General features: G+C 47.1%; 1 protein-coding gene and 1 pseudogene across 1 annotated transcript; one reads left to right on the forward strand and one right to left on the reverse strand.

The window, feature by feature from the left end:
• The first annotated feature begins 2,593 nt into the window (after positions 1 to 2,593).
• LOC149355524 (uncharacterized) lies at positions 2,594 to 5,438 on the forward strand (annotated as a pseudogene).
• Positions 5,439 to 7,373: 1,935 nt separating this feature from the next.
• On the reverse strand, positions 7,374 to 9,403 carry LOC149355525 (uncharacterized). The gene is made up of 4 exons (XM_089583830.1): positions 9,094 to 9,403; positions 8,939 to 9,031; positions 8,779 to 8,853; positions 7,374 to 8,486 (listed from the first exon to the last, which is right to left on the reverse strand). The coding sequence occupies exon 4, from the start codon at positions 8,160 to 8,162 to the stop codon at positions 7,374 to 7,376; it is 789 nt and encodes a 262-aa protein (XP_089439956.1). The 5' UTR covers positions 8,163 to 8,486; positions 8,779 to 8,853; positions 8,939 to 9,031; positions 9,094 to 9,403.
• Between the last annotated feature and the right edge of the window lie 3,098 nt (positions 9,404 to 12,501).

The following is a 12,501-nucleotide window of genomic DNA, read 5'->3' on the forward strand; positions in this document are numbered from 1 at the left end:
TTCTTCCTAACGCGCTCCGGCGGCGCGGTTGTATGCACTGGAACCGCGGACCTTGCAGAGTCGCGGCTTTGCTGTAAGGGGCAGTAAAAAATGTAGCAAATGAGCTTGGTATGAGGAGAAGGAAGACATGCCAGTAATGCGCTCCGAATGTGATCTGCTTTGTGTTTTGCCGCACACTGTGAGGGCGGGCAAACTGCAGTCGTAGGCCGGCGGCCTAGTTCTCAATAGGGAGTTTAGTTCGCATCAGAAGACACGCGGCTTTGCTGTAAGGGGCAGTAAAGAATGTGGCAACTGAGTTGTCTACCAAAAAAGAGGAGAAACGTGCCAGTAATGTGCTCTGATTGTGATTTGCGTTGAGTTTTGTCGGAGACGCTGAGTGCGGCGAAACTGCAGTCGTAGTTCGGCGGCCTAGTTCGCGAAGAACACGGACATGCGTGCAGCATTATATATAGAATATTATTGCCAATACTACCATTGGTCGCTCGCACGTAATACAATTCATAACTGCGCCTGGACAGTCATGCCCGAGCGGTGCGAACGTTTGTACCTGGTACGGTATATGGCTCTTCCCTGTTCGTTCTCGCTCACCTCTTGCTGAGTTCTCCCTTTTGCTTTTATTTCCGCCGGCTGCAGCTCGTTTGCGCAAGACATCAGATAGCAATTGCCGCGGCCGGAAGCATCTTTTCGTTCCGTTTTTTATTGCAATGAAACCATTACCGCTACAGGACCTCTTATATGCTGCTGTTTCAACACATCATCCCCATTATGTTGTTTTCAATAATATGTCACAATGCACTATTACAGAACTGTCATTCGCACTCAGTAACAAATTCACCTGCTATCACAAAATAAAATTCGCCGTCGATAGGGGAATCCGTTTCACACTTTTCAGACTACGATGCAGGGCCTTTTGAAGCGTGCATTGCACACGGATTTGTGCTCATTGTGGCTCTAAATTGCATAAACCATAGTTCATGGTGACCTACAATAAAACATAACTAGTATTGCCGAAGTTAGAGGTCAAAGAAAGACATGGTGAAAAAATGCAAGGATTCACAACCAGTTTATTTCAAACAAACAAAAAGATGCACATTAAAATTCTGCTGATTTCAGTCAGCTAGTTTCAGTGGAAACCAGAGTGTATTGCAAGTTTAAATATTTGGCGGCTGTCCTTTCGTATGGCCACCTTCAGGAAAACTTGTGGGACTCATTCCTGCCACGGTATTCAATTAATCAAGAAAGGCCTGATGCATCACGTGCCTTGCTTCAGCAGCTGAGAAGCCGCATTAAATGCCAAACAGCTGTTTTTACACCCCTGTTTGGCCTAAAGTCTTTTCATAAGCTTTTCTAAAAAGGAAAGCTGATTTAGGGGCTTCAGTTTGACCAACCTGGCTCAAGCTCTGACTGCAGTGCAGAAGCAGCACATGTAATTGTTAGGCAATGTTGCTGCTTCCAACATAGTTATTTCATAGCACACAAGGTGGTGAGGGTCATATCAATGCTAATTTTTTTTAACAACGCCAGCCCTGTTCCTGACTGGGTTGAGCACCCGAAGGCGCAATAGCCCGGCATATCGGCTGCTGCTGCGGGCACAAAAAAGCGCGCGAAAAACTAATGTGACTTCCAGCAAACAGCAACAAATATAAAAAAGTCACCACCGCTGAATGTCCGTCGCCAGCACAACTATACGAGCAAGAAACGTAGCGTGCAAGCACCGTCGAACCACGGCCGCCGGACTATGCAGCCGGACGGCTTAGGAAGAACATGGCGGAACGAAACCAGTTCCCAACCGGAAGTGGACGCTGTCCAATAGTGTGCGTCGGCGGCTCCGCAAACGTTTTCGGTACTTAGCTTTTTTTAGAAAAGCTCATAAAGGGATTTAAGGAGAAGCTGTCCCTAGTGCCTCTATCAATGAACAGTGTTTTAGGTCCCTTAGCCTGCCCTAGGCAACAAAGACATGCGATGAACTTTTCGTTTGCATATCTAAATGACATTAGACACCTGAAAAGCTCTAATTTCACCCTGCATGTTGCCGTCACTCATTCTTCACGCAGTGAATTTTGTTAGCCCATTTATCGGACTATGCAATTCACTATTTCAACGGTAGGTGCATCATTACTTGCCGATGCACCATAATACGCATTTAATGGCCGCATTTCATCTTCTCCCTTTTTATTTCTTTTATTTTGCCTTTTCTGCCCCGCTCTCCTTCCGTTTTTGTCTCCCAATACCCTTCTCTATGCAGAGCAGGATGCCAGTGATTTTAAACGCCGGCTAAAGTCTTGGTTTTTCATTAAAGGGTTTCACTCTCTCTCTTTTTTCGGTAATGTACGGGGCTTTCTGAGCGGGCGCGCAACGAGCGTGCGAGTTGACGGAGCACTCTCTTAGCCTCGCCCCGTTGACCACAGGGCGTGCCGCAGGGCTCTGTATTGTCACCTTTTCTGTTAAATATGGCTGTGTCGGTGGTTCCAGGCTGCCTTCCCACGGGCGCTATTTCGGAAAGTTGCGCGCGCCCCTTACGCGACCGCCGCAGAGCACGGTGGGAATTGTGAGTGAGGTCGCCGAGCCGGATCCGCCACAGGAGTGCTACGCCATGGACGCCGCGCAACAGCAGGTAAAAAAAACGTTCTTTTGAAGTGCTAGTGATACTTTTTTGCATGGTTGCGCCGCGCAAGTGATCTTTACATTGGCGTACAACTTTTTGTGGTTATGCAGCCGACGCTACGAGCGCGAAGCGAGTATTTTCGCACGCGAGCGCACGAGAAGCGCGCGCATGTGCCAGCCATCGTCTCGCGCTCGCAGCTTGCGCTGCGTAGCTACACCGTTGTCGCCGTTTTATAGCACGCGGTAACAGTGTATTTGTTATTGGTCGGCCGTCGCGAACCTTCCAAGTTTGTGCGGCTGTCACGGCGGCAGGCGTGTACGTAGCGTACAGTACAGGCTGTTTCACACTAAGAGGGAAACTCTGAGCGCGTGACGGTTGCGCTGCTGCGCTTCGCGAAGCGCTGCCGCCGCCAACGGTCGAGAATGGGCCGCGCCAAGCACACGCACGGAAAGAGTAGCCGGCTGCACTTACTGTGCTTGCTCCTTTGCCGCCCGGCTGCCCGTGGCAGCGCTTCGCGAAACCCGGAAGCCAGGCGCTCCCAGTTTCCCTCTAAGTGTGAAGTAGCCTGTACATTCCTGTTTGTTACCACAGTGCGATACCCTCTTGAGAGAATGTATGCGCTAGTATTTCAGCATAATACCTCATTATCGAGCATTGCCCATTAAGTCTACTGGTTACAGCGTGCTATTTAATCTACGGACGAGTCCGAAACAAGTATACCGTCGAAAGAAACGGGCAGAGCATACGCTCAATAATTTACATCTTGCAAGAAATAAGTAGTTGAGTTGGCGCTTAGTTTGTGCCAGCGCATTTTCTTGTCTATAGTGTTGTTTGAATAGCGCGCAGCAGGTACGAAGCAGAACCAACAAGCTCTTGTATTAGCACTGTTACATTCTGTGTAGCTGAGCATAGCATCGCGATACAGATAGCAGTTGTTTGTGCCATATTCAACGAGTTTGACAGCTCGTACTATCTCGGTCGCGGTGTCCATTTCTTACTACCTTGGAGTGCATATAGACGCAGCCAAAAGGTGAACGTGCATTGGTAGCTTCAACTAACGCGAACGTTGTCGAAAAAAACTGCGGCTGATGTTTTGGCTAACCTGAACAACATGGACAGGCCAGAACCTTGTACTAGGGCGGCCTCAGAGTTTTAAGTTAGCTAGTGATTCACCAAGGCAGTCCTTGTGCAACATTCTTCATGGCCGCACGTAGTAAACGAAACAGATTCAGTGTTGCTTTTCAAGCATGCTTGCCACAAGTGACCAAGACACAATGTATGAATACTCTTTTATTTCAAGATTGCATTGGTGATCTCATGATCAGCTGTGTATGCTTCCATGCTCTGTTTATATGTGGAGTGCCGAAGAAAACAATTTGACACTTGCTTATTCGCATGTTGCAGGTACCACTACGCGCCATTGATAATGCACTTCCTCTTCAAGCAAGGTTACCGAAAGGACCATGGACGAAGCAGTTGAAAGACGTGCCGGATGGATTCTCTGAGCAAGAAATCTTGGCACATCAGAATGCACACGGTGCTCAGAAGCATACTGTAAGCGGATACAGGATGTTCAAATAAGAGAAAGTTCATAATCTTCTGATTTCCAAGGCTGACACGTCCACTTTTGTTAAAGGAACCGTGGAAGCATCATTCTCTTTGGCGAAATTATATAACACTGCTGCTGCGCTATCATCAAATGGAACTGTGCTTGAAGGAACCTGCAACTGCCGGGCTGGAGCTGCAGGTGTTTGTAAGCATGTAGTTGCACTGCTATGGTTTGTCTTAGACCTGAAGCGCTCTGGGGCAGCCTACGTGCGAGACACGCAGTCATGTACAGATAAACCCAGAGCATGGGGTACTGGGACTAAGAAAGCCAACGTGCACACACGCGAGTTTTCACAGCTACATTTTGTAAAACATATGCCAATGAAAGCTACTAGGCATCTGACTCAAGAAGCCACAGTTTGTGTGAGAGTGACAGAAGACCATATTAAGAGAATTTATCACACTCAGAAAAATATTCCAAACGCCATGCTATGCAAGACGCAGGAGGACAACGATTTTCTGCCCGTACCAGTGAAAAGAACACTACAGGAGGAGGGTCTAAGCCAGATCCCAATCAGGCTACCGACGCAAGCCCTGTGGGTTGAGCATGTGCCAGCTGGGTACCAGTTTGGCTCCTGTGAGCTTACTAGAAGAATCATGGGCCCTTGAGAGAACAACTAGAATGCAGAGCGGCTCTACAACATGGAGCTTCGAGAGGTCCAAGCGCCTGACTGCTTCACACTTTGGAGATGTGGTTTCACGGCAGAAGCCAGCTGATAAGTTTTTTAAGAGGCTGTTCGGGTCTAGCTAGATGCAGACCAAATACATGGCTGATGGCTTAAGAAATGAAGATGCAGCCGTGCAGCGTTACATAGAGAAGAGAAAGGTGCCAGTTAGGGTTTACTGTTGTGGGTTGTGCGTCAACCCTGGTGTCCCTGTTCTTGGTGCAACGCCTGACCGTGTTGTAGAGGAGGGAGGAGATTTCGGTCTCCTTGAAGTTAAGACCTTCTCAGCTGCCAAGGAAAGGGGTGATGAATTAGAAAATGCTGTGACTACGGCATCCTACCTGAAGAATGGAGTTCTTAAAGCAACGCACAAGTACTTTTACCAGGTCCAGGGTCAAATGGCTTTGACTGGACTCTCCTGGTGTGATTTTGTGGTTTGTAATGGCACAGACTGCACTTTTCAGAGGATCACTTTTGACAGCTCGCTTTAAATTTCCAAAATGCTGCCAGGTCTTCTGGAATGTTTCAAGAACTACCAAGAGCACTGTGCTTGTGTGTGAATTTCAGTGAATTATTTCAGTTACATTGGCATGTGTTCATGCTTACATATATTTGTTTTTTAAATATCTTGTATTGCCTTAGTCTGTATGTAGAAATGAAGAAAGTGTGTTCTGTGTAATATCATTATTGTCATTTGCCACCACCTATTTAAATGTGTGTGCAACTAATAGGCATGTAAAAAGTAAATATCAAGCACCACACGTCTTGCTGTCCTGTCAGTGAATACATACATAATGCACTCCCTAGTCTCGGGAACCTGGGCAGCTAGGTACTTCAACCTTTTCTATACTTGATGATAATGACTTCATTGGTCTCTAATGAAACCGCACTGAAAGTTGCAAACAAAATCTTTGCAAAGTGACAAGTGTGTTCTCCTAGGTACTGTTGCACTCAAGGCTTATGCTTAACAGTAAATCAATGTGGCGTCATAGAGAGCTCCCAAGGTGCACATTCCGCATACTTTGATCTCAGCTCTGAGGAGTTAATGCACAAGTTTCGAGCAGCACTGGGCTCGCCCTTTTTTGAAGACCAAGCTCAAACCTGCCGCATCTTGAGTATTGAAGCTAATATTGAGTGCGATAGCGTTGATTTATATAAGTTTTTCCTCAAGGGTTCCATGCAGGACATTACATGAGAGTGAGTAATAAAGCTCTCAAATTTCATTGGCATGAAATACTCGCATACATATACAATTTTTTAAAATATACAGTACATACATATACAAATACATATCCATATCACAATTTTTTTTTGCAAAAAGAGGAACACGTCACTAACACATGTAAAAATAACAAGGTAAAATTCACTTTACAGATTTCATTCCAAAAAGTGAGGAAAGACAATCTGTGGTAGAAAAGTCAATGGTTGCAAACACCAACTTTCCATCTTGTCTGTGTAGCTCAGCAATGAGACAGGTGATTTGGGGTGATTTGGTTTCAAGTCATGACTCGGATACAGTACTGCCACACTCAATGCTCAAATCATTTGCACAATATCGACACAGCAATATGGCATTGCAGCCCTATATTGCCTGCACAGTGACTCCAGACTTGCTTCAAAACAGCAAGAAATACTGCTGTAGTCTGTTGTACATGAAGTACTGTACTTTAACTCAAGTTCAATGGCTTGCACTGCAGCAGGGATTCTCAAGCTGCATTTTGTGGAACTCTCGGGTTTCTTGGAACACTTCCTGGAATCCCCAAGCACCTATGTTCATGCATCCGCCTTAGCGAGTTATTTTGGGACTCATGCTGTAGCTGCTTACTGCTATCTCACTATACAGCCAGTCATAACTTTAACCCAAGTTCAATGCTTTGCACTGCAGCAGGGATTCTCATACTGTGCTACCACCACCTATCTGAATGTGTGTGCAACTAATAGGCATGTAAAAAGTAAATGTGAAGCAGCACACGTATTGCTGCCCTGTCAGTGAATACATACATAATGCACTCCTAGTCCAGGAACCTGTGCAGCTAGGTACTTCAACATTTTCTATACTTGATGATGAGAATGACTTCACATTGTTCAGGTGCTGTGCAGCTTGCGTACCCCTTTTGCATATGTCGGCCAGCACCTTTTCAAGTCTCGGCTGCAGCAGTCGAATTTTGATGGAAGTGAAATTCTAGAAGCCCGTGACTGCGATGTCAGTGCACGTTAGAGAACCCCAGGTGATCGAAATCTCCGGAGCCCTTCACTACGGCGTCCCTCATGGCATAAATCGCTTTGGGACATTAAACCCCAACAAACCAAACCTTTTCAAGACGGTCTCAGTGGCCGACGCTGGTCAAAACACAAATGAAACGTGTTAGAAGCAGACTGCATTTTAGCCAAATAAAGTTGGTCTTTCTCAAACTGAGAAGGCCGAAAAGTCTGAGCACTCCTGCATTGCAGTATACCATGCACAACATACAAAACAATAAAAACACCACCACCACTCATCGGTTTAGAATAGGCTCACGCATGAAATTACTGACATAACAACAAATTTTCCATATTTTGTTCAGCTTCTCTGCCATAACATTAGGAAATACAGCACAGAGTATTCTGAAGTTTTTAACTTCCCTGATGACACGCTCGACATGGATTCGCAAACTGGCTATTTTTCGTGTTGCTATCTCATCTGCCAGTGACAGCTGCGTGCGGTCATTCAACATAGGCGGCATGTTTAATCTGACTCCAAGCTGACGGAGGTCATCTTCAATGAGGAATCCTCTATCCGCCATTACACTGTCCCCTTCCTCGAGTAACTCATACAGGCCACTCTGTCTTGTGATTTCTCGATCAGAAAGTCTTCCAGGAGCAAGATTAGACACAAAAGAGACAAAGCCGTTAGGAGTGATGCCAATGAGCCCTTTTGCGGTGTTGTGTCCTTTATACGAGCTGAAAGTATCGCTTTGTGTATTATAGTCAGACGGGTTCTCGATAAAAATTTTTGTGCAGTCCAGTACAATGCGTGTAGATGGGTACAGTTCTTTAAAGCTGTCTGGCATGAACAGGTCCACTGTGTTACGTGATGGCCACATTGGTATCTGGATTAACATTTCATACAAAAAATTAACCCAAAATGTGTACATAGCACTCACGGTTGACACAGACACTTTTAGGCGATATGCCAAATCCTGCTCTAGTAAGCCAACTCTGAGCCTGCAAAGCACTGCAATGAGTTGTTCTTTCATTGTAAGTGCTGGTGGCCTGCCAGCACCTGTTTTCAGTGCCTGGTACATGTCTTCAACGTGTTCAACAAATGCATCAAATTTTTCAAAGGAGTTAAAGCCCGTATAAAACACGAGCCGCTTCTGATCTGAAACAAAATCGTGAACTTTGGATACAGGATCTTTTTTTTAGTTTCTCTTTGAGCGCCTCCACTTTTACATCGTGCAACTGAGATTTCAGATCCTCAGCCTCTTTCTTGAGCACAGAGTTGTCTTTGCGGAGCAAGCTATTTTCGTGCTCGAGTTTTTCACAGTGCTCGAGAAGGTGGTTGAGCTTTCTTAGTGTGGCAGCAGATGCTGCGTCTGAAGGCCGCATGGAGTATGAGTGGTCACCACCTAAAAAAAATGAACAGCTTATTGATTTGCGAACAGTTAGGCCCTGCTTTAATGCAGATATCTGACATGCGGACATCCGGTGGTTAGCTGCAAAAGCTCGCGAAGAACTGGCTTTGCGGGAACAAATTCTGTCACTTTTCAATGGTTGAAGAAGCCGCTCGCTATTAATATACCGGTTGCCAGAGCAGCCATGGACCCCAGTATCAGGGGGTGCGACAGGGGTCCGTTAAATGCGAAAAATAAAGTTTTCATAGCGGAATGCAGAAGGCAAGAATTTTGAACCATCACTAACCTTCTGTTTCCGTGCGAGGCGAAGCCGTTGCACCGAAGGTCAGCTGGGTGGTCTCCTGGGAAACTACGTCGCTCTCTGCGTACAAAACGATTTCATGAAAATGCATGCACACAAAGACGAAGTCTCAGAAAAAAGATGCCACAGTTAAAGCGTCGCTTACGTTGATCGCATCGGGGCACGTTAACTACGCAGCCGATCTCCAACTCGCTCAGAAGGAGCACCGGGCTGGCAGTTTGGGAGCTCGCATTCTTGCGTTTCGCGAATGGAAAAGATTTGAAAGTTACGATAATATGCGATAACATTCTGAAGATATATACTTACCGGTATTAAAGGAAGGAGATACTTGCTTGATGACTTTATGGGGGAAAATTGCTGGCAGCCGGTCCATATAACTACGGCGTCCACTTGCGTTGAAGTGGGCTCCGCATATCCGATGGTGCTTAGAAGGCTGCCACAAAGAGAAGCGACCAGCATTTCCTTGGCGGTTGATCCTTCTCACCCACTCCTTTTTTTCTTTTTCATTCGCAGGGAACGCATCAAACGAAACGTTCTTGTCTTTCAGCGTGTTGTTGTCGCAACCAGGCACACAACAAGTGTGACCGCCGCCCCGGGACTTCGACGACATCGCGTGCAGTAGTGGCTGCGGTCACTAAGTGGCCCACAGGCACGTAACACTTAATACCGCGCGCACCTCCAACCACCCACCACAAAAAAAGAATACGCGAAATCTCCAACCAAACGAAGCACGCGCGCACACACACACCACACCTATGCGAACGCAGGAGGCATGAGAGATGGCCGGTCGGCTGGCGCTCGCTCACTTTTCCCATAATGCGTCGCGCGCCCGCTAGGTTTTTTCGCGGCGCTGCGATTTCCGAAATGGTGCTGGTATTGCCATGTGATGCCTAGGCCCACCGGGCGAGCCACTACGCGTGCGCGGGTGCCTGCAGGGAGCTCTGGCAGGCACGTAGCCAGGCATTTTTTTTTTCAAGGTAATTTTCGAGCTGGCGGGAGGGGCGGGGGGGGGGGGGGGGCGGAGTCTTCTTGGTTACGTACCTGGTGGGCAGTTAAAAAATTTAGCTGTGGGTTAACTCATTTATGCCTGAATGTGCATAGCGAGAAGTACGGTTAATCTAATTGTTTAGCTTGGTTATCTCTACGGTTACATCCTTATCGTTTAGCTTGGTACTGCTCAGTGTTTAGATTTTGTTGTTACCTATCGTTAAGTTATGGTTACATTAAAGACTACACATTTTTAAAGTGTAACGCATTGGTTTTCAAAGTCTTCATCTTGTTATTTCTCATTTGCCACAAAGACGGCCCGATGGATGGTGAAGTAGCAAGCTGCCGTCTCAATGGTTCCGACACAGTACTGGCGTTGGCCCTGGCACATGGCGAACTAGACGAGGAACCATCCTCATCTGAATTCACTCGCCTGGCCGCTTCATACCTACGACGCTTCTCGAGGCGTGCGGCTCGTTCTTCCTCAATCTCCTCGGCTCGCTTCCTCCTCTCGATTTCGTTCCGACGACGAAGCCTGGCTTCTTTCAGTCTCTCCGACTCACTTTCCATATCTGCCGACGAATGCCACCGAGCCGCCCCTTCTATATATATGATGCAACGCCGGCTCGTCCTCTGTTGTTGCAACGCGGGTTCACCGGCTCCTCCTCTGACGTCATGCCAGATGGCGCGGCGAGCGGCGCTGCCGTAAACGCTGCCAGCAGCGGTGGTTGCCAGCCGTGCTTGCCAGCCGACAGTTGACAGCCGTGCTGTGCGGACGCATATTTAGGTGCTCTTCGGATCACGCGTGGAGGCCGGGGCCGGACCGACTGGGAGAGCGACTGAGTAAAATAGATGAGTACTTTCCTTTAATATTTTTAAAGTAGGGTGTGTTTAGTTTTTAGGCTCTTAGAAGACGTGCAGGATAAATACAATTTAGGCCAGTGACCTATATTCGGCCGGGTCTATTTGGCCGGCAGTTTTTCAGTGCTTATTTGTGCATTAATTTTTAGAGATAGTTATTTTTTTCTAAGTTATCGATCGACATTTGCGGTAGGCAGAATTTTATTGTATTTGTGCACGTGTTTTTAAGTGTTTTTTTGAGCCTGTAGATATCTTAGATATCCTAGCATTTGGTGGTAGCAATAATCGAGTGCTGCTAAGACGGGTAAGCTACTGAAGGTTAAATGTAAGGAGTGTGAGGCGTCGATTAATATAAAAGAAACGTGGTTCGAATCGGTGGAGGAGGCCGAAGGCGCAGATTTGATGTGCAAATGCTGCGTATTAGGTGCACGCCTGGACAGGGATGAACAGGCGAACAGCAAAGTAGTGCTGCGTATGGATGCTCTAGAAACAGAGTTACACGTAGAGAGGGCAGAGAAGCGCAAACTTCAAGAACAGCTTGGTCAGTTGGACTCAAAAATGGCTGACACCGCCATTGCAAGCCACAATGGCGGACACTCCAGCGCAAGCCACGTGGATGGGGCTCGCACTGGCATGGACAGCGATAAGCAAGTTAGTCAGACATGTTCAGACCGAAACAGCTACGCACAGGTGGCAGCTAGAAAGTCTAGAGGTGATACAGAGAAGGGGGCGAGCTAATCACAGGGAATGAGGTCCCAGTCGCTGATAAGAGGCAGCAAGATTCGGAAGTTAGGAGGGAGGGGCAGAGTACCCTAGTGCTTCTCACTGGTGACTCAAACATGAGGCGGGGCAAAAGAGCTGTACTGGACCGTGTAAAGGGTGATAGGCGGGTAGCAGTCGGGGTGTTCCCAGAAAGGACAATGGACGATGTTCTGAGAGAGACAAAAAGTGAACTTTCCGAGAATGTTGCAAGGCGCAACTTGGTAGTGGTAGCGGCGGGGCTAAATGATGTCCTGAATGGTGACGCCGCACAAGTAGTGAAAAGATAAGCTGAGGGAGTTGACGGTATAAGGATGATAGCACAGCAAGCGCAGATCGTGGTGTGTACAGTGCCGGAGGTACAAGGAAGGAATGTAGAGGTTGCTAACGACGTTGTGAATCTTAATCGAGAGATAAGGCAGTTAAGCCTCGAGAAAGGCTTTGAGGTGGTAGACATAAACAAGGAAGTGCACAGAGCAGGCTTGGGCAGAGGCATTAGACGAGATGGCATCCATTTCAGTGGAAGGGTAGGAGAAGAGATAGGCTGGCGCCTGGGAGGCCGAGCGGTAGCTTTTTAGGGGGTTCATGGTGGCTCAGGGCGTAGGGGTAGGTAGAAGCGAAGTAGTAAATGTAGCAATGGCGGCTCAGCCCAACAAAATGGCTATTAGGAGGCCCAGAAAGACAAACTACGAAAAAGAAATTTAACGCCAGGATCAGTTACATAAACATGCAAGGGGGTAGAAAGAGAGCGAAATGGCTAGAAATAGAACAGCAGTTCAAGGAAAAAGAAGTAGGTGTGTACACTGTATGCGAGACACATCTGAGGGATCTAGAAGATCCACCTTTAATCCATGGCTATGTCTGGGAACGGTGCAACAGAACAACAACGGAGAAAAAGGGAGGAGGAGTAAGTATTCTGATACATCAAGGAACAAATTGGCAAAGAATAAAATCAACTTGCAAAGAACATATCTGGGTATCAGGTACAATTGCTGGTAAAAGGACATGGCTAGGGGTAGTTTATTTAGGGACTGGGGACAAATGCAGGTAAGAAAACAAGGATCTAGGTAAGTGCCCCAATGACGATATAAAGCAGTTTGG

Source organism: Amblyomma mixtum, chromosome 3 (assembly GCF_055824585.1).
Source record: "Amblyomma mixtum isolate Tamu chromosome 3, ASM5582458v1, whole genome shotgun sequence".
Taxonomy (NCBI): Eukaryota; Metazoa; Arthropoda; class Arachnida; order Ixodida; family Ixodidae; genus Amblyomma; species Amblyomma mixtum.